The 27,283-nt window shown below is 37.3% G+C and overlaps 2 protein-coding genes across 4 annotated transcripts; both read right to left on the bottom strand.

Annotated features, from left to right (window-relative positions):
- Window positions 1-1,207: 1,207 nt before the first annotated feature.
- On the bottom strand, window positions 1,208-9,264 carry LOC141657030 (uncharacterized). The gene is made up of 9 exons (XM_074464140.1): window positions 8,881-9,264; window positions 8,720-8,791; window positions 7,415-7,504; window positions 6,070-6,112; window positions 5,175-5,281; window positions 4,603-4,698; window positions 3,494-3,684; window positions 3,341-3,410; window positions 1,208-1,742 (listed from the first exon to the last, which is right to left on the bottom strand). The coding sequence occupies exons 1-9, from the start codon at window positions 9,064-9,066 to the stop codon at window positions 1,635-1,637; spliced, it is 963 nt and encodes a 320-aa protein (XP_074320241.1). The 5' UTR covers window positions 9,067-9,264; the 3' UTR covers window positions 1,208-1,634.
- Window positions 9,265-10,616: 1,352 nt separating this feature from the next.
- On the bottom strand, window positions 10,617-22,757 carry LOC141657029 (uncharacterized). 3 transcript variants are annotated; one of them, XM_074464138.1, is made up of 5 exons: window positions 20,650-20,765; window positions 20,260-20,375; window positions 12,916-16,828; window positions 11,680-11,786; window positions 10,617-10,984 (listed from the first exon to the last, which is right to left on the bottom strand). In XM_074464138.1, the coding sequence occupies exon 3, from the start codon at window positions 16,807-16,809 to the stop codon at window positions 12,946-12,948; it is 3,864 nt and encodes a 1,287-aa protein (XP_074320239.1). In that variant the 5' UTR covers window positions 16,810-16,828; window positions 20,260-20,375; window positions 20,650-20,765; the 3' UTR covers window positions 10,617-10,984; window positions 11,680-11,786; window positions 12,916-12,945. The 3 variants fall into 3 exon arrangements, with proteins under 3 accessions (XP_074320239.1, XP_074320238.1, XP_074320240.1); XM_074464137.1 differs by lacking the exons at window positions 20,260-20,375; window positions 20,650-20,765 and adding an exon at window positions 22,640-22,757; XM_074464139.1 differs by lacking the exons at window positions 20,260-20,375; window positions 20,650-20,765 and adding an exon at window positions 21,389-21,490.
- Between the last annotated feature and the right edge of the window lie 4,526 nt (window positions 22,758-27,283).

Genomic DNA, 27,283 nt, shown 5'->3' with positions numbered 1-27,283 from the left:
GGTAGGATACATTTAATAACATTTTAGTTCATTTTCAACTTAAGATAGAACGAGAAGTAGATAGAATTAGAAGTTAAACTTACAATTACTTGGAAATTTATACTCACTACACTCTATATACATGTGTGTAATTTAATAATTTTAATCTACTTATATTAGGATATAAAATTAAATAAAATTTACTTGTTTTTAAAAATCTACTCTTAGGTTAATTTTATTAATTTATTTTAGAAATCTACTCTTGTTAGGACACTTTATTAAATTTTTCTTTCAATTATAGGACTTCTAAAAAATTTGGACTCTCTAATATCGCTTGAAAAGTTTCTGCTTTATATATATGTATATTGATTGATTGATTGATTGATTGATTATCATACACGAAATAGTGAAAGAATTAGTTCTAGGTCCATTTCGGTCTAAGACCGGATCGGACCGAATATTTTGGGCTTGGTCCGGTCCAAGACCGAAAGTTTTAGGTCCGGTCTTCGGTCCACAAAAATTTTATTTTCGGTCTTCGATCCGGTCCGGTTTGATCCGGTCTTGGACCGATGTCCAACCCTATAGTGGTCGTATAGTCTTGTACTAGTGAGGGAACGTGCACTTGTACTCTTTGAAGGTTACATGGCTAATAGTAGGAATTCTAATTTTGCACAAATTGTTGTGTAAGGCTTAAATTTAGGTAAGACCGACCCAATAATATGAGACCCATCAAAATTACTTAGTAAAAATATAAAATAATATTTTTATTTTAAAACTTAATATTATAAGTTGATAATATACATATTTAAATATGTTAGTTTTCAAAATAAGTTATAACGTTATCAAAATAAAATAAAAAGCTTGATATAGTAATGATTTGTGATTTGTGATTGGGTTTTCTCCTATTGAGCCAGTCCTATGCTATAGGACGGTCCTATAGGAAAGTTACTGCTAATTCTGATCTTCAACGTCGAACACACATTAAATAAAGGGAAAGCAATACTAAAGTTTATGGTTACCTCAATTCCTCAATTCCACCTTATAAAGAAGATAATTTGACGGTATTATACTATTATGCAACGAGTTGGGAGGAAAATTTCGTGTGCAACTGATAGATATATATCATTAGTTTCGAGTCACTATCCTGCTCGTACACTGCCTCATTTGGTGAGAGAAATGTCGAAAATTTTTATTATTATTAAGGATAGTAAATACAGGATAACCGAAATTGACAAAAGGTGACTACTTTTTATTTCATCCTAGAAATTTTACAAAAGATTATTCCATATGGCAACACTTGAACTTCACCCAGATACAACTCATAAAGAAGAGGTAATTGATAAATAAGAACTTTTTAAATAGGGGAAAATAAAGTACTTACCCAGGTGAAAGTAAATTCACATGAATAAATTACAGCTATGTCACAAGAGGCTTCTAACCGACTAATAAATACTAATTGCATAGTACAATTGAGTAACAAGCTAGCAGAAAACCGCAGTGAAAGCCCTTAACTCTCTTTGCGGGTTTTCTTCTTGATGGATTTGCGAATATGGATGGCATTGTAGTTGTTGCTAACTTACAAGACCGAGCCATGATAGGAGTTTATCATCGGCTTGATGTGCCCTGCAAAGCTTTTCCTATGGTATGTAATTTGCTTAGTTCACGAACATATGCTCAAATCCAGCTCCGGTTGGGAATGTAACTCGAGGCCCTCCGACATTGTGAAGCAATTGTTGAAGCCATCTTTTTGTAGTTGTATCTTCCTGAAATCACAATTATGGATGGCATGTTAAAGTTGGTATTCTACTACAGAGTATCACAGGTAATGCTCAAACTATATAATCAAGAGATGTGTGAAGATACAGAGTCAACCGACCAACAAGGCATTCGGGTAGATGGAAATTCACCCACTCCTACAGCCATTCCAAGTTCCAACCATAAGAAACCTAATGACCGGCTTCCGTGGTTCAGTGAGCATTACCAGTCCTCTAATAACAAAAGACAAATCCGCTATACTATACGTTATCTTAAATACATGCTTGACAAATTACAAGCATCTAGACATGAGCAGTTCAGCACCCACAACCAAATGTCGTAACTAATATGTTTCCAGGTTTTTCAATGCAAGCAAACTGAATTTGGCCCTTCACCAAACCACTGTTTAATGCTTTTATCAATACACAACATATCCACAATATCCATATATAATACGCTCTTGTAGAATGTTCGTTACATATATTTTAAGAGTCATATTAGAACACACTCAAACCGATTCGCATACCAAGGATTGAGCATCGAACTATCAAAACAAACGACGACAAAACAGTCTGATGACCTGGACACACGTGTATAGTAAACATCCTTCTTGAGTTCGAGCCACAGCCCTCTTAGGTTTGGAGGAAAACATTACACTGAAATGGTTTTCCCAATTACTCCTTTATTTTGTTGGTATGAAGGGGAGAAGGGGAACATGCAGGGGAAAAAGAAAATCAATTTCCTCCCAAGAACTCACCTTCTCTTTGTAAACACAACATTCAAAATCCTCCCTCCACCTCTGTCTCCTTTTCATTTTCCCCGTACAGCCAACAACAACAACAATATCAGAGCCTTAATAACAAAATGATTTGGGGTCGGCTGACAGCCTGACATGAATCATCCTTTGAAACCGTCCATGGGTGAACGCACACCTCAAAATGCGAAAAGAAAATAGAAAAGAAAAAGTGAAAAACAAAAGGGAAGTAAAACATAATACAAAAGCCAGGTAAACTTATAGGTTGTAAAATCGAAGTCCAGATTTCTTTTATAAAAAATTAGAATTTAAATCGAGAATAAAGCTTAAAACGATTTTGAAAACCGAAGTAAAACTTAAGGATCCGGAGTACCTTAAAAGTGAACCAAGTATTAATATATAAGAAAGTTATAAATCCGAAAAGAGAAAATAATGTTTTTTTAAAAATTAAATAAAAACATTAAATATCTCAAATAACGTCAAATACTAAAAATCAACATGTATCATTGCCCTCCATTGTGCCCTCTCCGTCACTATTCCCTCATCCAGCCCGAGAAATCTCATATGGACCTTATATCACTTTAACATGTTTAATCCAAATAGAAAGAATGCCAAAAATATATGACTGAACTTTAGTTGTGTATGCAGTGAGCTGCTACAGTTGACATTATGTGTAGGGTGAATAATGCTACAACAGTCCACACTATCAGCACCATCTATTTTAAATCGACAACAAACACAAAGCTTATACTGTTATGGTATTGACATATCGGGAAAGTACAAATTCAAAATGCATATGTTGTTAAGAGATCTGGAAAGCAAAGACACAAAATTAAGAGTAAAACAACTTACACGTAGACAACTAGAAAAGGAGCCGTCTCTTAACATATCTGGCAGGCAGGTTCTTAGCGCATCGCAAGCTCTGCAGGAAATACGAAAGGAAGGCCATTATAATCCGAAAATCACAAACAAAGAGGTCAAGGCCACAAATTTCAGTCAACTGACTTTTGATTATCTGACAGTCGTAGATAGCATCTGATGATATGTTTCAGCAGGCGTGAAGAAGGCTGCTCAGCCAATGCAGCGACCATGTTAGCCAGAACTCTTCCAACGGCAAAAAACCGCTCTGCGGTCGTACAAATGTAATCCAAGCCCACATCGTCCAGAAGAATCTTCTGGACTATAAATGTGGCCACCTGCAGAGAAAAGCGAACCAATGAACAACACCTATATTATTCAGTGCCTCAAGGATCTTTGCAAATGACAGGTGAGATGTACATAGATGAAAATTGTGTCAACATGACACTGATATCGAATGGCTTAAACTACACAACAACAAAAAGCGCCTTATAATAATCCACAACCAAGGAATAGTGAGTGTTGGCTCAACTGGAAATGGAAACAAAGGCTAATCAATAAAACCCCACGCCAAAAAAAAGAACAGAAAAAAACTGAGTTCCACATGACATACTTGTGAACAAGAGTGATGGTCTAAAAGCAGTAAATTGTAGGATCTAACCATCATGTTTAAACCCTAAGTTCACTACACAGGTTCTCAGGCTTCCAAAATGAGAGACAGATCTTAGGCAAGTGGACACAGATGAGCAAAAATAAAAATTTCAAATAAACCTGCTATAAAAGAGACTGTATGCTATGTATGTTTGTCGAAATGTGTACAAGTGAGAATGCAACATAAAGAAAAGCCTGGAAGACGACAGATAACACAATGGGTACTAGTACAATACTGAGCCTATATGGTGATATACAGAAGGCGAGAGTGAACAAATGGAAACTAGAATGAGATAGAGCACTAAAAGAGTCTCATTTCCAAAGGTGTAATGATCAATGATACTCTTGTCAACATGTCATCCCTTTTATTTGTCCCTTTAGACATTAATGGTCATTTTTTACCATTAATCTATCCAAATATATGTCAATGTCAAAAAAATGTCACATTTATTTTTCAAAACTACTACTTTCATAAAGTATTATCTTTTCGAATAAGTTGTAGCTATGGAGTATTGTTTATGAGAAAATGATGGTTAACCACTGACTATCAAAGTCAAAGGAGAAGTCAAAGAGGGACAATGTAAATAGAATAGAGTAGGACTTACTGTTTTAGACAATTCACTGCCCATTTCCATAGTGCGGAGGCACAACGGAATTATTTCTGTTGAAAGGAGGAAACTTATAACTTCTGTATCATCAACCTGCAAAGTCAGTTCTGGTTAAGAAAACAACATGATGTAGAGATAGTAGTAAAACCGCCAACAGCCCTATAATAAAATCTACCACTGGCACCCAAGCAATTAAAAAGACAAAACATTCCTGTTAAATATGTGCCTGAAAAGTGCTGCCGATATATGCGTGATAAGGGGTCGTATTTAGCCAAGTGAATAAGAGGCACAGAGCGGCTGTTTTCATAGTATCCAAAATGTAATAAAGACCTCTGATCATTCATAAAATAAGAGGCACTGACAATTCGGTAATCCTCACTTCTATTCCATCATATTCCATAGCCAAAGAATTGTGTGTCTTTGTCTCAGTGTTGTAAATGGAAAGGTCCCTAGGCAGCAACACACTAGTTTCTAGTCAAGAATATATCTCCAGCAACACACAACATACCGTGTTGTGTAAGATCAGAAAGTACAGTCATAAAAACACAAAACACGAACTTTTAACATACCTTCACTAGTGCACCAATGACTCCCAAGCTTGTTAGACGCAAATACTCAAATGGCCTGGATTTGCTTGTTGTATTGAGAAAAGGATACAGATAAAGCGGAATATGGGCTGCAAGGATAGTTTTCATTCAATACTAACCGTAAATAACATTCATAAATTGTTCTGAAGTGCAACTTATTTACACTTCTACAACTCGAAAAACATGGTAGGAGTCTAGACTCTAGACCACAGTTATTGCCATGATTAGTGGGATGTAATCATTTATTAGAATGTAATGGAGACTCTTTATTAGACAAGACAGGAGACAAAGTTGAGAGAGTGAGGTCACAAGAGCAGAATGTGATCTTAGTTTAAAAAGCGCGCCTTGGGCACCTTAGCGCCTTGATGTGCCTTTTTAAACTAAGAATGTGATTGAATGCATCAATGTATGAAGAAGCTATAAATTGCAGAGCATTTATTTTCTGCACCTCAAGCAACATATAAAGTGAGATAGCCTATGCCAACACCATATTAGCCTAAGCACCCCCTCCTCCTCCCTACCCCTAGGCATCAATGTACAAAGCAGCTATACTTTCCAAAACAATTTATTTTCTGAACCCCAGACAACACATAGAAGTGAGATCTCCCGCTCTATCCCCTTATTTCCCACCTCATCTGTAAACAATATTCATTGGAATGAATCAAGTAGCTAGCAGTAGAAGAATTTGCCTTAATCATCCATACTGATTTTGCTTCCCTAGTAAGAATAAATATGCGATGTATGATACAGTTTGAAAGAGGACCATCTACTACATAAAATGTTGTGAAACATATTACAAGCACAAAAGCACATCCATGTGTAAGTATTGAACCATAGATGAAAATAAAAGCCATGTTAGTACTAAACAGAAACTTACCATTCAAAAATAGCATCCTGGTGTCAGGATGAGATGCCACACACTGCACAATATTCAGAAATTCATGAATTAGGAGAAATGTACACCTTAGGCCTTATTTACTGCAAGATGTTATTATTATTTATTTTACCCAACACCATGGATCAAACATAAGCTCAGACCTGCAGACAGGACTTGCCTTTCCAACGAAAATGGTAGCTGGAGAAGGCGTATATCAAGTAAGCATGTTAATATGCTTTAGATTGGATTTATACGAGAAGGAATCCATCTTGTCACAAGTCCACAACCTAGTGTCAATAGTTTCTATATGGCATGTTCATGAAGTCTAAAATACCATCAAAGAATGATGCACTTTATATGAGAAGGAACCCGTCTTGTTCCAAGTTCATGACATGCCGCCAAGACCAAGGTGATGAGGAGAGATGAGGTTCACACCTCATAAAATTAAGGCTCACTATTTTTGCAAACGAATCTCTTTTATAATACTCCGTGATATATAGGGAGCAACAGGGTTACCTAATTCGCTCGCCCCCCTCCGAATTGCGAATTAATTCGCAATTCGTTTTCATCTTAATTCGTCCCAATTCGCTTTTAATTTGTTTTTAATTCGCTGAGATGAGCGAATTATATGATTATGCTAAAAACCAAAAAAAATCAGGAAAAATTGTAGTATAGACAAGATACCTGATTATTTTGAAGTTTGAACTTTGAAGCCAAGCACAATGATTTGATTCACTATTGTAGATTTAGCTTTAATTTGATTTTGATTTCCGACAAGAAGATGATTTTCGACGAATTACCGAATTTTAAAATAATGTAATTCGCCAGCGAATTGATTTCGCTAAAAATGGGGCTAACGTGCAAACAAGAGGTACAGAAGCAACCACACTATTAAATCTTGGTTCAGTCATGATCTAGGTAAAGGTGTCGTGGACCAATGTTGCTAAATGTGGCCAATATCACCTCCAATGCAATACAATAAGGTCGTGGTAACCTCCAAAGCCTTGATAACTCGGTTGCGAATTGATGTCGCGCCGATACTAAAACTACAAGCCACGACAAGGGATTCAACTCATTTCATCACCTTGGTGCAATGACATGGTAGGAGTTCTCAATACATGCATGACAAAAGTTATAAGGTCATAGTTAGCAACTAGTAGTAAGCTCTCAGGTAATTTGTTAAGGTAGCTACTTAGATTTACTTCCATGCCACGTATCTTTCAAGCATAACAAATCAAATCATCAATAAGCTTAAATATAAAGTACGCAGTAATAAAGAAAAATAGAAGGCAGAAAATATGAGTAGACAGGTGGCACCAAACATAAGGGCTCGAAAAGGCCAAACCTGAAGCAGTGCAAGAGCATTGCAAACTCGGTTGGATTGAGCTGGATTCAAGCTTGGAGGTGAGAGCACCGGGTATATAGAGACAATCTCCTGCAACCACAAATGATACAACCATCAACTAAAATCTACAAACAATTGATGCAAACCTATGTTATATAAGCTATCAGTTTTACAATACAACACCCTAAACTGAACTGTATTTGAAGTCCAACACACATAAAAACAACAGAGCACGCTAAAGTCTAAACTACAAGTTACTCTCCCAGTTAAAATTTACAATAAATGACTAAAATTAGCTCATCTGGACTCTTCATTTCAAGAATAGGGAATACTTTGCATCTGTCTACAAGTTAAAGCTACAAACTACACAAGCATTATGACTCTGCTTCCAGCCAGTATTGTGAGACCTGATGCTCGAAAAAAAAAACGTTTTCAGGAAATACATTTTCATATTTCTCTACTGCAACTGAACACTTTCCCTTATTATTACTGTTTTCCTTTCTCTCTTTAATACATACTCATATACTCTAGCGACTAGCAGGGTTTATAAATGCAATTGCTAATTACATCCAACTTTCACATAACATAATATGCTTTCAATTTACAATAAAAGACAGCAACTTTGTATACTCCCTCATGTTCTATATATCAGCTTCATTTATGCACCTAATAAACCCCCCGAGTTAGTCTCCTACGAAACAATATCACTCATCAATAGGTATAAAATGAACCCGTCTCACTCATCAATACAGTTCCAAAGGATAATTCATGTTAGCCGCCCCAAATTGCACAAATGCAAAAACCACAATAGTAAGTCAATTACTAATTACACCAAATTTTACCTGACAAAATATGTTTTAAATCAACAATCAAAGACAGCATCTTTGTATACTCACTCATCAACAAACTAATTACAAACTCATTTATCCAGTCATTTTACATGATTCCTATTAGCTGACCCCAAATCATTTCGGAACTACGACTTTCATCGATGTCAATTGTCATCCTAACCCAAGTTCATCTACTTCTATTTGTGCCAAAAGACAACAACTTTGTATACTCACTCATCATAAGACTAATTATATACACACATTCATCCACTTATTCTACAATATTCCTCTTAGCCGACCTCAAATCATTTTGAAACTACGACTTTATCGTTCTCCTCCGTATCATAACCTAAGTTATCTACCCCTACACCAACTAATTGTCCTCGTACCTAACTAACTATTTGTGCCAAAAGCAAACACGTAAATTTCAATGAATCCGATTGCGCTACAAAATTAAGAGTTGAAAGACATAAACCTGTAAAAGAGCAGCAATTGTACCAAACGAATTCCACAGCAACGGCGCCAAATCCTGAAACAATTCTCTTTTCTATCCAACAACAACAACAAGAACAAATTAAAAACTCAATTAATCAATCAATCAAAAAACCCTAAATCATGAAATTTTAAGATTCTAACCTTAGAAAGTTCGAGAAGAGCGTTTTCGCGGCGTTCAGGAACGCTAAGGTCGAGAACGTAGAGTTCGGCGGAGTGCATAATTTTCCGATCGACGTTCGCCGGAGATCCGCTAGGGTTAGTCGACGCACCGCCGTGACCGTACGGCGGAGCGTTTATTGACAGTGATTGCGGTCCAACATTCGCCATTATTCAACCGGCTTAAGGAAGACAGACGGTTTTGTTTATTTTTAGTTTTTAATACGGTGAAGTGAAATAAATGATATGTGTTTTGGAAATCTAACTCGATACCTTCATGGGTGTGTGACGTGTGAGGGTGTTATTGGGCTCGTGACTTGAACAAACGAAAGTAATTAGATTAACTAATAAGAGGTTGTTTTGTTTTTATTTGATCTTTTAGTTCCATGTTGGGGGAATATAAGAGCACAAATAATACTCACTCTCATTCTTTCAATTTATACCATATGTTGAATATATGTGAGGAATATTTTATTCAAATGATATGAATTGAAAGAATGGGAGGGAGTACTATACAACTAATTGTATAATAAGCATTGTACAACTCTGTACATTAATCCGAGCTTATGTGTAATTTTTCTGAGTCTTGTAAAAATATTTTTTTTGTTTACGTGTGTAAGTTCAAAAACTTTACAGCATAGCTCAGATTTTTCTAAACAAAACTCGAAAACTTTAGTACACGGCTCGAATTCTGCATCATACAACTGCATACAACAGGTTGTATAATCTACTCATTGAAGAGTGTTTAACTCGTGATTGAGAACGAGAACTTTATTGATGGAACTAAGATAATCAAAATATAATACTCGTGAATAAAAGGTAATAAAATTAGATTAATTGATAAGAGGTTGTTTTGTTTTCATTTGATTTTTGAGTTCGATGTTGGGATATAATGGTGCTTAACTCGTGATTGAGAACAGGAACTTTATTGATGAAACTAAAAGATAATCATAAATATAATACTCGTGAATAAAAGGTAATGACATTGAACTGACTCAATGTACATTAATCTAAACTGAAATAAAATTAAATTGAATAATACTCCCGTACATGGTAAGATCTTAGTGTAGCTCTTGTTCTTTTATTATTCTTTCTTATGAAGTGCGCTTTAAATTGTTTAGACCGAGACAATTTGTCCTTTGTCCAAATATGAAAATATAAATATTGGAAAGCAATCTCTCACCGAGTTATAGAGTAACTACTTTTTCCGTCTCTTAATATGTTTCTTGCAATTCTTTTATTATTGCAATAATTTTTATATAGAACCGTTTTTCTAAAAGTGCTATTATACAAGTGATAATAATTCACATAAATAACTCCAATAAAATTAACTTCCACCAACACCAATTTTACAATATTTTATGGTAAAAACGCCTTTATATGAGACTTACTCTTACAACTGATCGCGGCCTAAAATGTTTCTTTAATTTACGGAGTACTTATTATTACAATAATTAGCGTACCCATTTTTGTTGATCTTAACATTTTTTATTAGTAAATCTGATACGATTCGTCCCTGTTTTATTATTTTTAATACCAAAATTATTCTAAATTGTAAAAATGGTGTCGCATTTTTTTTCGATTTCAAGAATTTGAGCCCCCTTATTCGAATGCCGCTTTATGTGCAGATGTAACGATATATGAGTAGTAAAATTTGAGTAGCCGAATTTGCTTCAAGGACAGTTGCAAGATGCAAGAAAGGTAACGCCACATTTGGTTGATTTTGCTTGAAAAGGCATCGTCGACGCTTTTAAACTAGTTAAGATTCTACGCTACAATTATCTAGTACTTCATAATAAATAAGCATCGGCTAAATATAGAGCATCAATCCGAGGTTTAATATGCCTTTCAAGAAGCTCAAATCCAATGATTCCAATAGAGTGAATTTTGAGTAACCAGATGCAGTTCTTGCTGAAACTCCCCACATGAAAGAAAAGAAACAGTGAAATCGCCACGTCTGACACCCCGATATCCACCCGCATCAAACATTCCGAGTAACACATCACAACAGAAAAAACAGCAAGAAGCATTCACCTTCTCCATAATGTGTTTAGCGTCATCTGGAGTCCATTAGTTTAGCCTCGGCCACCTACTTGAAAGAACAAAAAAGTTGACACATTAATAAGATAAACTGAGAAAATCGAGAGCAAAGTACAAGCATTGCATAAATGATCATCTTATCGAGATTCCATGATAAAATCACAAACTCATGCAGTTGTCCGACTATCGGAATCGGTAACACTACAGAGACTAAATCCTGCACTGACTGTCTGACTTGGGTGGAAAAACTCATTTTCAATTCTACCAAAATCATGATGAATTTGGGTATAATGAAGAAGAGTCTGGGAGTAAAGGAAGAGCAGAGCCGCAGAGGACGTGAATTTCAGTCGACATTTGTTGGACAATTACATAATTTGGGTATAATAGCAGCACAAGGATGAAATAAAAAAAGTTTTGCTTGGATACAATAAATAGTCGTGTCATTGCTTGAATATTATGCACCGCACACAGAACTTATATTGTCATTTTGATCTGTGTTCCGAGTTGCTTACATAAATCGAATTTCTAGACCTCCACCAGAGAGGGACATTGACTTGTTGAAAGAAACAAAATGCATGCAAATAGTATTTCTCCTCGTGAAGGAGATGGATTTTAGAAGTAGCTAATGATATATGCGGTTTTTCTGTAATGCAGAGGAATCAACACAGTAACAGTTAAAAAAAAAGAAAGTAAAAAATCCAGGAAAATGGTGACTGATATGTTCATAAGAGAGAAGAAAAAGACCTCATGCTCAGGAAGGGAAAGGGGACTCGAAACACCCTGGTAACAATTTCAGTTTTTGCAATTTTATTGGCTCTTTTTTCAGTTCACAGTAATTCTTCTGCTCTAGTCTGCAAAAACATGAATATACACAGTTTAACCGTCAAGGAATACAAAAATTTCTGAGTCATTAGGGTAACTATAATGCAATGTGCAGAGCAACAGAATAAATACTACCGAGCATTATAATGCAACAAGCTGTAGAATTAGTATTTCAAAAAGCATCATCCAACTAAGGCAAGAAATGATAAAACTGATTAGTCTAGTGGAAGCTGAAAGGTGACTGTTTTTTCAATGAAATCACTCCCAGGGTAGCATTGCCATGTAGTCCCGTGGCAAAGGCTTAACTAAGTCGTCATTTTGCACTAACCAAGCATCAAGACCAGCCAGATCGTAAATGGTACCAACAAAATAGGTACTATAGGGGTAACATACACAACCTATAGTACATAGCAGACAAGAAACCAACATCACATAAAACAAAACCATTTGACAATACGTTTTTTATTTCCCTCAATGATCATATCTTTGTTAGACAATTTTGCAACTGGAAAGCAAACCCCGGTCAAACTCTGAGGAATTATGAAAGAAACAATCAGGTAAGAAAATCAATCAATCAGGGATTAACCAAACTAAAATACTTGATAATCCAATGAACAAACAGGTGACAGACCTGAGAGCTACGTCGATGATGGGTCCACAACCCTAGAGTGTAGGGTGTCACAATTTAAACAATTTGCACATACCCAAAATCAGATGTTACCAAAACAGGGATAAAAATCATAATAACTAAGATATGTAAAATTCATCGAGGTGGTCAGCAAAACGAACTGCAAATTCCAATTCTAAATTGAATTCATTTGACTTAAAATGAAATTTGGTGGAAGTTTCGGAGTTCTGCAACGCTGCTTTTACGTTTAAGTGTTTCGAAATAAATGTGGTACTCCAATTTGACACCTCATATGATGAGAAGGTTCCCTTTTCAAGTTTCAACTTGCCAAGTATAACTAAAATATCAGAAATTAGTTCGAAGTTTGGAGGACAGAAATAGGAACGCAGACGATCTTAGCATTAATTTCTACTGCAGAGTGCAGATAATGTGTGAGTTAACGAGATGTGAAGTCTTTGAACTATAAAATAAATACGTCAAAGGAATAGACACAACATTAAAAAAAAACTAACTATATCAATGAGACTTACAAATACAATGAAATGGCAAGTCCAAGTTCATCAGTAAAGCCGACCAGTGCACTCAGCTGAGCCACAATAGCAATTCTTTTTCTTGATATTCCCCTTGGAATCGAAAACTTGATCGACAGTATAATTGTAATCATAAGTAAGTTCCTTCAGAGGGGGTATATTCTCAGCAGCAAACAGCATGACATGAGGGATTCTCTCATCCTCGTGATCATAAAGGACGTTCTGAGCATACAAGTTAGGAGAGCAGCTATGGTTGACGAACCTCCCGATATTCCCATATCTAGCAGCATCAATGGTAAATCCGACATTTTCGACAGCATTACTATCAGTTGAAGGGATGTGAGGCATGAGATCCGGAAGTCCATCCGAGACAGAATTACCATTATAGTTCTGGCCAATATCAAATAGATATTCATCACTACCAACTCTTTGTTCAGCTTCCTTGTCATCCAGTAATTCTCCAATATATTCGCATATAAAGCTTCCGGATGGAATAGGTGAACGACATCTGACACCCCACCCCATAGATTTGGTCTTGAAGATCTCAAGTGGAAGTTTGATACCATGTTGGCTAACTCTATTGGGACAAGATGGAGGACATTTGCAAGAAGGACCACATTCGTACACAAGGGGCTTTGCTTCGACTATTGCCCCACTTAAATTATATGGAATCTCTCCCCCATTCTTTTTCGCACAAGCACATCGGTTAGAACATCGACCCTTACAATTGCATCCCGTAAGCGGTAAAGGTCGGCACCAGTCAGGGTACATCGTGCCGGTAATATACGTAAATGATGGTGGTTTCTCATCATCTACGGTATTGACAGCACAAATCGGGAGTTTCTCTCTCCCTTTTGAAATGTCATCTACACGACAACCTATACGCATTTTAGACTTGTTGGAATGCTTCAATTCCTTCCAAGCTAGCTGATGCTGACCTGAAATCCTACTTAACTCAAACTTGTAAACCCAATTTCCATGAGGCCCAAGTTCATACCAATATCTTTTAACAGTATACAACCCATCATAAGTGTATGCGGCAGTCATTTTAGTCCTTTCGTCACCATTATCTGACGGTTTTGCTTCTTTGAGACCTCGAATTACCCTCACCAGACTCTTCTCATCAATGCAGTTCTTCAAGGCTAGATTTCCTCGTTCGAGCTTCTGATCTTCAGCTTTCTTATCAACACCCATTGGATTTTCACCTTGACCCGTATATATCAATACATCAGAGTAATCCTCACCATTGTCATAGCCTCCGGAAGCCACAACACTTGTTGCAATGCAAGTGTTACCTTTCTTGACAGTGTCGATATCACTCTGCAAAGGAGTGTGAATCCCAATAATTGCAAGTTCTAAGCGGCAACTAAAAATATCACCAATTTCCACTCCAGGTACAGCCCCTACTACTTTTTCGGTGTTGATATATTTCCCTTGTTCCTTCAAGACATTGGCAGCATGTATATGTGCCGTTTTACCAGTTGTTCCCAATTCGTTTAAATTGCTTTCTTCTCCTTGAAGTATCTTTCTGACAAGTCCCTGAAATAACCTTAGGGTTGCTCGAACTTTAGTACGGGCACCTCTTCCGCTGGGAGAACAAGCAACAAAGGGAGGGACAGAAACATCGCAATTACGTGGTCCAGGAAGATGCTCGAAGTCACGTCCCTCATCCTCCGAGAAATCTTCATCAACTTTGCGAGCCACTGACCGAGACAGCTTACCTGTCTCCAACTCCTTGGTGGAAGGTGCACTCAACATAGATTTCCTTGCCTCTTCTGCATTGCTGTTACTTCTTGTAAGATAGCGCTTCTGATTATCTTTTGCATCATAATCATGCTTCTTTTCGCTGCTTACTCTTGCACTAACACAAGATGGGCTCAATTTTGTAGGCCTCTCCACTTGTCTCCCTGGAGAAGAAGACGCACTCATACCTTGCTCAATCACCCCCTTTTCCACTTCAGTAATATCACCACTTTTTTCTTGCAGCTCAATGATGTTATTAGAAGCACCATCTGATTTTGAATTTATCTTCTCATCCTTATCCTTCACAAAATTCACAATGAGGTTCTTCAGCCAATTCTGATAATGCTTTATTTCACTCTGATCTTCAAACTTTTTCTCTTCTTCCGTAACTTCAGGAGAACAAGTAGCAAATGGACAGATGGAAACATCGGAATGACCTGTCTCCAACTCCTTGGGGAAAGGTGCAATCAACAAAGATTTTCTTGCCATCTTTTCTGCATTGCTCTTAGTTCTTGTAAGATAGCGCTTCTGATTATCTTGTGCGTCATAATCACGCTTCTTTTCGTTACTTACTCTTGCACTAACACAAGATGCGCTCAATTTTACAGGCCTCTCCATTTGTCTCCATGGATCAGAAGACGCACACATGAGACCTTGCACAATTACCCCCTTTTCAACTCCAGTAATATCATTACTTTTTTCTTGCAGCACAATACTGTTACTAGAAGCATCATCTGATTTTGACTTAATCTTCTCATCTTTATCCTTCACAATATCCACGAAGGGGTTCTTTAGCCTGTCAGTAAAACTCCTAATTTCACTCTCATCTTCAAACTTTTTCTCCCGTTCCGTAACTTCAGAAGAGCAAGCAACAAATGGAGGGACGGAAGCATCAGAATTATGTGGTCCTGGAAGAAGCTTGAAATGACGTTCGTAGTCTTCGTCATCTTTGGGAGCCAACGACTGGGAAAGCTTACCTGCCTCTAACTTCTTGGAGCATGGTGCAACCAACATAGATTTTTCTGTCATCATTTCTACATCGCCCTTACTTCTTGTAAGGTAGCGCTTTTGACTATCTTGTGCATCACAATCATGCTTCCTTCCGTTGATTACTGTTGCACTAATATGAGATGGGATCAATTTCACAGGCGTCTCCACCTGTCTCCACGGAGAAGAAGACGCACACATGAGACCTTGCACAATGACCCCCTTTTCAACCCGAGTGATATCACTACTTTTCTCTTGCAGCTCAGTGCTGTTAGTAAGAGCACCCTCTGATTTTGACTTTACTTTCTCATCTTTATCCTTCCGAAAATCCATGTTGGGGTTCCTGTCCGAAAAAATCCTAATTTCACTCTCGTCCTCAAACTTCCTATCCCGTTCCATAACTATAGGAGAACAGGGAACATATGGAGGGATGGAAACACCGCAATGATGTGGTCCTAGTAGAAGCTCAACGTCATGTTTCTCTGAGCGGTCTTCATCATCTCTGAGAGCCAGTGGTTGAGAAAATTCACCTGTTAACATAGATTTTTCTCGCAGGTTTTTTGCATTGTCCTTGCTTCTTGTAAGATAGCGCTTCTGACTATATTGTGCATCATAACCATGCTTCTTCCCCTTACTTACTTTTGCACTAACACGAGATGGGCTCAGTTCTGCTGTCCTCTTACTTACTTTTGCACACATGAGTCCTTGCACTTTGACGCCATTATCAACTTGAGTGGTATCCCTACTTTTTTCTCGCAGATCAATATTGTTACTAGAAACGCCATCGGACTTCATCTTCTTGGGACAAGGTGCAATCAACATAGATTTTTCTTCCAGTTTTTCTGATTTGCCCTTACTTCTTGTAAGATAGCATTTCTGATTATCTTGAGCATCATAACCATGTTTCTTCCGCACAATGCTCTTACTAGAAGCGTCATCTGACTTTGACTTCTTCCCTCGTCCATTGACCTCGGAACATTGCTCGGACATATTTGCTCGAGTAATCCGCTTGAGAGCATCCCCTTCATCAAACTCTGATGTATTTAGGCCACAAGGAAAATCACGAACTGCAGATACTTTCCGTCTTTTACACTTCGGCGAGGGTGTCAAGAAAGAAGTATTACCATTCGCCAAATGCCTTTTGTCGCCTATTAGAGACCCCATTGTCTCCCCTCGTGAAAGCCTACAAACAAAAATAGAATTATAATTAATGAAGTTAAAGAGTCTCAAATTCCCTACCTCTCAATCAATTTATGTCAACCACGCTATAATATACTCTGTTAGGTGAACGATTCTCTGCTTATCACAATCATATTTTCCGATGTGTCAAGGGCTTTCAAAAATAACCTAGATTTGACCAAAACGAACTGCCAACAGCCGATACAGATTTACATATAGCTTATACGATGATATGATCAACACAAAAAATTAAGACGTGACAAACCGCAACTATGATGTGACACCGCGTCATAGGATGTTACAGTGATTCGCAACGACAAGATACCGAAAATATAATATAGAATCAAAGATATTGAGTGCAACATCAACATCAATGTTGCTTAATGACGCTCTTGGCAAATAGCTAGGTAAATGGAGGGATAGGCAACCTTTCAACAAGAGAGGTTCGTTCCAAAGAACTGGTGATGGAAACCTCTCCCCAGTTCTCACATACACAAGATAACAAGACACAAGATAACAAGTTGTGTGGATGTAAATTTGACTTTTTAAGTAGACGCTAATATTTAACTCCCTCCACCCAATCGCAAACCACAAAACCAAAATTAACTTCTTACAATCTTACTCCAATGCCTCCCAAACCCTAAACATATAAACAAAACTACGGTCATCTCAAACTTCCCATGGTGCCTACGCACAGATTCACCCACTAGCAAATCATAAAATCAAAATTAACTTCTTACCCCATGTCCCTGCCGCAAGTATATAATTAACATTAACCTACAAACCATCTATGTTACTCAGACACGGATACGAAGTATCGTATCCGATACGTATCGGAGTATCCGACACGTGATTTAGAATTTTAATAGATACGGGAATACGGTCAAAGGAGTATCTTGACTATTTTTTAGACACGGATATGATATGTCTTATATATATTTTTTTTTATTATATTTGAGAAATAAATAAAAAATATACTTTATACTGTATTTTTTTGTTTTATACCTACAATTCTTGCTATAGTACTCAGTATAACTACCTCGTATCTCTCTCTATTAGAAAAAAAAAAAAAAACTATAAAATACACAATAGTAATTATTAACCCCCTGCCCCACACTTCTCTTTAAAAATAAAACCTAATCTTTCTACCCATACCAGCCGCAATACACATTCTCCTTCTATCTCTCCTTTTCCACACACACATGCAGCACCTCTCCCTCACACCATCACACCAAGATCAAGATCAAGAACAAACTCTTCCTCACACCAAGATCAAGATCAAGATAAGATCCTTTGCTACTGTTTCCACACATAAATATTAAAATATTACAGTTAAGTCGTCGTTTTTCCATCAAAATTAAGATGAAGATCAAGATGTTTCCTTTTGTCGTTGTCGTGTCAGTATCACGTCAGTAATTGGCGTATCCGATACGTATCGTATCGTATCGATACGGAATACGCCACTCAACAGACGTGTCCGAGTATCATAGCAAACCATACGCCCAATACATTATTACGATTTCCATTTGCCGATTCATTTTGAAATCATCTCTAACTTCCCATTGTGCCTAGACATGGACTAAGACAAATTAACTTGATATAGTTATCAATCCAAGCCATAGGTGATCTAAGTGCTTAGTCTAATATAATCATATGGCCGTATTACCTTAACCAAAGTCCCATGGTGCCTAGGCACATATTCACCCAATAGCAAATCACAAAATCAAAATTAGCTTCCTACCTCAATGCCTCCCTAGTCCCTAACCCAAAGCTTATAATCAAAGCTTATAATCAAACATTAACCTCAAAAACCATACATCCAACAAATTAGTACGATTTCCATCAGCCATTTCATCTTTAAAGTATCTGAACTTCCCATTGTTCCAATTGTTCCTAGGCATGGACTAAGACATATTAACTTACAATAGTTACCGATCCAAGCCATAGATGATGTAAGTACTTCCTCACTTACTCGTATTTAATTGTATTACCACAACCAAAGTTTGCCCCTAATTTTCAATACCCTTATCCACAAGATAACCAATCTACAAATAATTACCTAAATTCCTAAACAACAACAAGAGAGCCTTAATCCCAAAGTAATCTAGGGTCCATCGACATGAATCATCCTTAATCCCAAAATGAAAAAAGAGAGAAAAAGAATACTGAAAAGCAAAAGAGAAGTGAAACATAATACCATAGACAAGTTCAAGTTAAACAGATAGGTTTGAAAATCAAAAACACGGTTTTCAAAAATACAAATTGATACTCCCTCCATCCAACTCCAAACACACCAGTTCTCTTTTACACGTTTGCTAATGCACAAATTGTAACGTAAATATATTGAATTTTACATTATAAAAAATATAAAAAATTGATATTCTTATTGTACTTATGAAGACGAATCAAACAAGATACCACATGACCATCTTTTCTCTTACACATTGCCCATAATTTTAAAGATTCTTTTCATTAATGAATAGTGTCAAAAATGGTGTGTTTTGTTTTGAATGGAGGGAGTAACAATACTTTTTTGAAAATGGAAGTAAAAATTAATGTTTGATAAAATCTTAAAAGTGAAAAAAGTAGGATTATATAAGAAGTTTTAAGTAAAATGTTCGATAAATCTCAAAAATAAACAAATATTTTTATAAGTAGTTTACTAAAAAAAAACGTCATCATACACTATTCAATCCTTAAGGAATCACATATCATGTCTACGTACTAAAAAAATAACTAGCTAAAATCATCGCCAATTAGACACTAAACCCCCCTTCCCATATCAAGACATGCACAAAAACCCATTTCCTAAGAGAGTTACACAAATTTTAATGATAAGGTATAGTGAGACAAGAAGGCACTTGCTAAAGATAAGTTAAGCAAGGTACCACCAAATTTAAATAGCTCTTCTGCCTCTTTCACACGCGCACACACACGCGGAGGAAAAAAGGTACTTTTTTTGGTCAAATTCCTATCAAACCTAAATAAAAAAAAATACCAAAAACTCATTAATCAAATTTCTCAAAACACGGTCCAAAGAAAATGTGGTCATAACCTCGTTACAACACTCACACTAAGAGCATGTACAAAAGGAGTTATCCAAGTAGCTCTTTAAATGCTCTACAAGATGGTCCCCGTTTTTGAAGAGCAAATAGTGTTATTTGCCTATAATAGAGGCTTTATTATGATTTTCATGTGATCTGTATAAAATAAATGGAGAGGAGCTCTCTAGCAAAGGAGAAAAAAATGGCACCAAAACATTAAACGGAGAGCATGTGATAGAGTTTCGTTATTGTAGGTGTAAAACTGGTTTTTGTTTAGTATAAATAGAGATAAAAATAAGTTCTCTCTATATTTTATTATTTTAGATGGTCTAAGAACTAATAAAAACCATTTAAAATTATCGAGAAGGATAACAATGAAGCCATAAATTACCTAAATGGTTGTCAAACCCCTAGAAGCATGTGCAATGGATCCCCTTCAATAAGCTCTCTCGAAGTGTTCTTCAAGATGGTCTATGTTGTTGGAAAGCAAAAAGGATTCTTATTTGCCTACAATAGAGGCTTTATTATTATGATTTTCATGTGATCTCTGTAAAATAAAATGGAGAGGAGCTCTCTAGCAAAGGAGAAAAAAATGGCACCAAAACATTAAACGGAGAGCATGTGATAGAGTTTCGTTACTGTAGGTGTAAAACTGGTTTTTGTTTAGTGTAAATAGAGATAAAAATAAGTTCTCTCTATATTTTATTATTTTAGATGGTCTAAGAACTAATAAAAACCATTTAAAATTATCGAGAAGGATAACAATGAAGCCATAAATTACCTAAATGGTTGTCAAACCCCTAGAAGCATGTGCAATGGATCCCCTTCAATAAGCTCTCTCGAAGTGTTCTTCAAGATGGTCGATGTTGTTGGAAAGCAAAAAGGATTGGGATTTGCCTATAATAAGGTGGTTTATAATATTTTTTATGTGTTCTCCAAATAATACAATAAAGGTAAGCTTTGTTTTTTGTTTTTTCGATATGTGAATGCAAGAAATGTGGGACCAAAACTTGAAATGGAGAGCATGTGGAATAGCTTCGTTAGAACGAGTTTGTATTGTTCAAGGAGAGACGGTAAATGCAGAGTAAAATTGGGAGCTCTTTGGTTGCCTTTATAATTCACGTGAAGTGGAACTTCCTAGGAATTAAATGAGGTGTCGTTAGGTTGCTTAAAAGGTCACCTACCAAAACCCTCTTGGTAAGTGGGAGTTACCACATGATTTACATTGCCCTATCTCACCAAAACAACTTATATATTTCACGTGAATTTAACTCTTAAGAACCAATAGTATTACTCATACTTATAGTTCACCAACAAATTAATCCACCAATTTCTTCCTAAATTTGTCAAGAGCAATGAGGCCAAATTTGAAAAAAAAGAAAGTGGAGCAATAATTATTCAATGTGAAAGAGGGTTAACATGTAAACGAGTAAAAGCTAAGAATAATATGACAAAGAGAATGGCATAATGAAAGAACCTTGAGAAAAAATTATGGAGATTGCACGGGAATAAGTACTTACCCCGCTAGTGCGCCTAATCTAATGTATAAGGCACATAGAAGCTCTTGGCTTGAACCTTGGACTTAGGAAGGCTATTTTAAAGCATTTGAACTAAAATTTGTCGACCGCCTTTTCTTTTCGGCGATTAAAATCAAACAATTTTGTAAATCAAGCGTTCTTAGCAAACCCTAATCGAAGAGAAGAAATATGGAAAAAAAATTCTGATTTGTATTTCAATGATTCACCTCCTACATATATATATATATATATACATGAAGAGCCCTTGATGCCCAAGGCACTTTCCTAATACAATTCTAACAAGAATAGGAAACTAGTAACAAATCAAAAGATTTCCATAGATTATAAGCAAACCACAATAAACTCAATTATTAATTTGAAAATTAACAAATAACATTAAGAGAGTGTTTGGCAACAAGAAATTAATTTAAAATGCCTCATTTTCAGTTTAGCAAGGTGAAATAAAGATTTGGAAATAAGGGGTTAGAGAGTGGATTTCAAATGGGTTTATTTTAGCCTTGCTTGGATTTGGTAGGGATTTGGAATCCAAATCCAATAGGTTTGCCAAACATGCAAATTGGTCTAAATCTGAATTTGGGAATACGATCTTTGTTCCCAAACACACCATAAATAGAATTTATGGACCGAAAAACAATCAATTCATAAGGTTCGGTGCATTCACTATATTGTTGATAATCTAATTCGTGTTTCCCAAATTCAATATGAACGAGACTCACGCAAACATGGAAACCCTAAACCTAATTCTAGAATATTCCATATTATCCTTAATTATCTTATTCTATTAAATCAATATTTATCTATATGATAATTCTATTCTATTCTATATATCATATTCCTTAATTATGATATGGGATATCTCGACATTTATCCCAACAATTCAAACCACCACCAAAAAACCCAGAATATCCCTCTCCAAAAGACGAATCAAGTCTGTTAGCTACTCAAGTTTTGCATGAGTCCGGTTCACCATTGGGTCTACCCTAACATTACACATTCCATAATTACCCAATTCATAAGTTGAATTTCGGCTAAAACATAAAAATCAATTATTCGAATTGAATCAATTCATGACATGTTCATAAAAGTGTACAACATGCAAAACCCAGAATCAAAAATCAAAACAGTAAACTAAAGTATGAATCAAACTCGAATATTCGGATCAATAAACTAAATTAACAAGAAATTCACCAAAAAAAATAAGTAAAAAAGAAATTAAAATGCAGGAAAACTTACAAAATTATAAAGAGAATTGCGGAATTGGACAAACCCTCAAATTGAAAGAGGGAAGAAGAGGATAGTATGGTAACTACATTGGGTAATAGGCTACTATCGGATCTTCACGCCATTTTAATGGCAAGTTCACCAAACCCATAGTGCCGTTTTACTTAAAGCATATGATTAAGTGGGCGTTTAAGGGGTGGGAATGAAAATGATTTGGAGAGGATTTACTAGACGGTTTTAATCAAGATCTACTGTATACGGTTTTCTTGTTTCTTGAGTTAAAATGAAGGTTTTTTTTTTTTTTTTTTTGAAGGTTGAATAACTTACATTATTGTAAATAATACGAAGTAATTTACTTTCGATTAGGTAAGACAGACACTTAACAATGAGGATCTAGCACTACAAAGCCATACATCGAGATAACATAACATTTATATAAAAGAAAAGATGCGATATTAAGATAAGCAAGATAAACGATGGTAGAATGGCACGGGACGACATCTTGGTCACGAACGCTGGTATCATCATCATCAACACAGAAGACCTCCAAAGACCGTCGAAACATACTGACGCCGGATTAAAGTTGTTTTGTTGTTGGTTGACCGAGGAACGTTCTCTCTCTAAAATCCTCTCTCCCTAAAAATCCCCAAAAAACCCACAAAACCTAAATCTTGCTCCGCTACAGCCGCCACCCACCCATCTTTCCTTCCTTCTCCTCAATCCTTCCGCCGGAGATGTGGCTATGTCTTAGCCCATCTCCGGGAACCTTCACTCCCCTTCAATTAACACACTTTTAACCAATTTTGAGGTTTCCTTTCCGGGATTTGGCCTTTCTCTTGCTTGTGGTTTTGATCGATGAACTTTCCGGCTTCCCACCTTTATCCTTTGTTGTCGTCGCTCCCTGTGATGCCATCGTCGGTGCTCTTCTCTTGTTGTGTTCCCTTTTGGTTCGGTTTTCATCTGCTTGTTGGGCAACGGGTTGTCGCTGTTTCCTTGAGTTCGTGTCCCTCCGATTCCTCGTCCTGTCGCCGAAAACCTTGCATGCATCCTAGGGAGAGGTTCTGTCCTCCGATCTTGTTGTGTTTGTCTATGAGCATAGCTCATCGGGTTGGTTAGCAACCGATTGGTGATCCCCCCATTTCCCCCACCAATCAGTCTCTAGCCCTTGTTGTGTCTGTCTTTGAGTTTTGCTTTCGGGTCAGTTTGGGACCGATTGGTGATCCCCCCATTTCCCCCACTTATCGGTCCTTTGTCCGTTTGTCTCTTTCGTCTTGGGTTTTTGCATGTAAGGCGGTGGTCCTGGGAGGATTCGTTTGGTGATTTTGGTGTCCTTTGTTTTTCTGTGGTGTTTACTGGACTGTCGGGTTGTGTTTGTTGAGTCCGTCTGAGTGGCATCTTTGGTCAGTAATTCGGTCCGTCTTTCTTTGTCTTCTCGTCTCTGGGTGTTGTGGGTAGTGCTGGAGTTTGTTTGGTTTTTTTGTTTGCTGTTCCCGGTTGGTTTGGTCTCCTGTTGGGTGAAGTGTGTTAGTTTGTCTGGTTGTGTCGGTTGGATTGTGTGGGTACGGGTTGGTTTATGGTGTTGGGTGGGCTGGATGTGGTGGTTTCCTAACATTTCAAATGTTGTCCCTTTGCCTTTTGTTTCTTTTGCATTTCCTAATAACCTCCTCCTATAGGAGCCTTGGTCGTCTCTTTAGTGGTAAGTCAAGTCCATGTTACGGTGTTGGTCTTTGAGGTGCTTCATGCGTGAGGGTTCGTGTCTCACATTGCATGTTGGATTTCTCGGTCCGTCTGTCCTACGATCAATGGGTGCGATCTCTAAGGTGTAGGAGATTTATCTCCGTCGAGGGCAGACTTCGTCTTGCCTCTCATCTTTTCTTTCTACGGTCTTTTCGCAAGAGAGTTAAAATGAAGTTGGGTTGAACTAGAGTTGGGTTTTTATTTATGGCTGTTTGGTTGGAGGCTTTTGGAATAGAGTTAGATATCCAATGAACTCTAACTCCATTCTAACCCCTTGAAATCTTATACCCTCAAGTTTTTAAATCCATTCCACCTACACTTAGGGGGCGTTTGGTTGGGGGTTTACAGGAAAGGGAAAGAAATCCCCTAATTCCCTTTGATGTTGTTTGTTTTACTATTTTCCCATTCTCATTCCGCTCTACATTCCTCACCATACTCCCTAATCCTTCTATCTCCTTAACCCCCCCTCCCCCCGATATGGATTTCCTTACCCTACCAACCACCATTGACATGACCACCACCACACTCTCAAACACACTTGCCTGACCACCACCACACTCTAAAACATACTTGCCTGGCCACCGGCACACTCCCACCAAATTCGCCTGACCACCGCCCTTCCCACCACACCACCCCCATTGCCAGACACCAACCACCACAACTATAAAAAGGACCACCACCACTTGCTGCACGTGGCGTCGGAGAACACAACCATGGTGGTCGTTTTCGAAAATAATTCGTGTAACAATGTAGATCTGAGTTTGATAACCGAATAAAAGAGAAAACTTATTGGTTCTCGGAAGTACCAAAGTCGTCATTCGTGGTGTGTGTGTGTGTGTGTCCGTCATCAACCACCTTGTAGATGATGAGGTGTTGTGGTCGTTGTCGTCGTTCGTAGTACGATGGGTGGACTTGGCAGGAACGTCATTGAGGACGGGCCGCGAGTGTTGCCGGCGTGTCACGACTCACGAGTGGTTAGATGTTGGTAGGTGATGGTGGCTGATGTTATGCACGGTAGAGAAAGTTAAGGCAGTTGGTTTGTGTTGGGTGTTGGCTTCAGTGGTGGTTATTGGTTCATGGTGATTAATATTGATGGTGGTTATTTTAGGTGGGTTATTTTTACCCTTTCCTTTCCTTATCAAAACAAACATGAATGTAAATTTAAGAGAATCTATTTCTTTACCTTTCCTTACCCCTTATTTCCCTTTCTTGATTTCATTCACTTACCCTTTCTCGAACCAAACGCCCTCTTAATCCATTCCAAGTAAAACCAAATACATGTGAGCAAGTATATATATTCCAATTTCCAAGGTCGAACCAAACACATGTGAGCAAGTATGGGGTTTTAACTTCTAATTCCATATCTCTGGTATTACAATACATTTCAATCCATTCTGATACTTTGAACCAAACGACCCCTTAGTGTATTTTTAGGGTAAATTATATCTTGCTCGCACAAGTATTAGCATTATGCTCTCATAGCAGTTATATGAAAAATAAAAATAAAAATAAAAATTAGAAATAAAAGAAAACAAAATTAACTATCCAGTCCATGAGTTATGTTCCTATTCTTTTCCAAAGTACTCAAATTTATAAAGTTTAGAATCCCATCAACTTCATCAGATTCATAATTTTTATCTAATATTACTCAAATTGATCACGTTCATATTTACTCAGATTTATAATTTTCATCTGTTTGTTTCAAACTCAATAGTGCCATATGATGTCACACTACATAGCACATTAAACTCAAAGTAAATATAATAGGGACATATGGTGGATATGACACTGCAAAACATAGACTCATCAAATTACATTATAATTTTCACTGAACCCGACGTGAATATAATATTATATATGTAATACTCCGTATTTATAAGTCTTGGGGTACTCTATCGAGTAGCCCTTACTCTGTCGAGTAAGGGTAAGTTGCGAAATAAAATAGTTTCTGACCTGTTGGGTACTCGATCGAGTAGCTGGGGCACTCGATCGAGTAAGGGGGTGCTCGATCGAGTACCTTGGGTACTCGATCGAGTGTCCATTTAGGGGAGTTTTCTCGGGTTTTGTTAATTATGCGATTAAGGTATTTAAGTTCCGTCGTCATTATTCTAAACCACTTTTACAAAACCTAAATTCCTGTTTAAGAGAGAGCAACAAGTTCATCTTCCTAATCGCATTCTTAGCAATTCCCGGAGTTCAGACGGTCAGTTCTTGTCGTTGTGTATACCGTTGAGTTCCTTGCGTCGAGGGTAAGATCTACGTACCCTTTTTATTGTATTTCCTTTGATTTGGTTAAACCCTAATTTAGAGATTGAGGGTTTTTATGTGTAGTATGTGATTGGTAGCCTCTATGTGTTGTATGATAGGAGGAGGGTTCATAGAAGAGGCTTTTGACTCGTGATAGAGAGACGTCGATTGTGTGCATACCAGGTAGGATTTCTACTCGTATTAGTCCCATAATGGGATATTGGTTGATGTATTGTATTTGGTTGTTTGATATAATAATTGTCTTGTGATTGTGGTTGTGATCGTTGTTGATGGTTCGCGAGGCGTGGCCTCTACCGAGTGGGGTCACTTGCGGGAGTGGCTTCACGCCCTAGTTTCGCCCTTCGTGGAACCCGCCACGGAAGGGGATGTGCACATTAATGGACGGGGTTATCGCTCACTATGTGGAGCGGGGATTTGGTGGGTACGGCTGCGGTCCCCCATTTGTGGCGGTGGTCCAGTGGACGGTCGTATTGAGATGATGGGAATTGGTTGGTTGTGTGTGTGTGTGATTAAGTGTCTGTTTATCTTATTGTCGTTATACATATTGATTGTGTGATTAATCGACCGGTGTTGTTTTGTAAACTGCGGTGATCCATTCGGGGATGGTGAGCAGATATTGAGCGGTATTGAGATGAGTACTGGGATAGCTGG

Source organism: Silene latifolia, chromosome 5 (assembly GCF_048544455.1).
Source record: "Silene latifolia isolate original U9 population chromosome 5, ASM4854445v1, whole genome shotgun sequence".
Classification (NCBI taxonomy): Eukaryota; Viridiplantae; Streptophyta; class Magnoliopsida; order Caryophyllales; family Caryophyllaceae; genus Silene; species Silene latifolia.
Note: the sequence above shows the minus strand (reverse complement) of the source record. Positions and strands in the feature narration are given on the sequence as shown.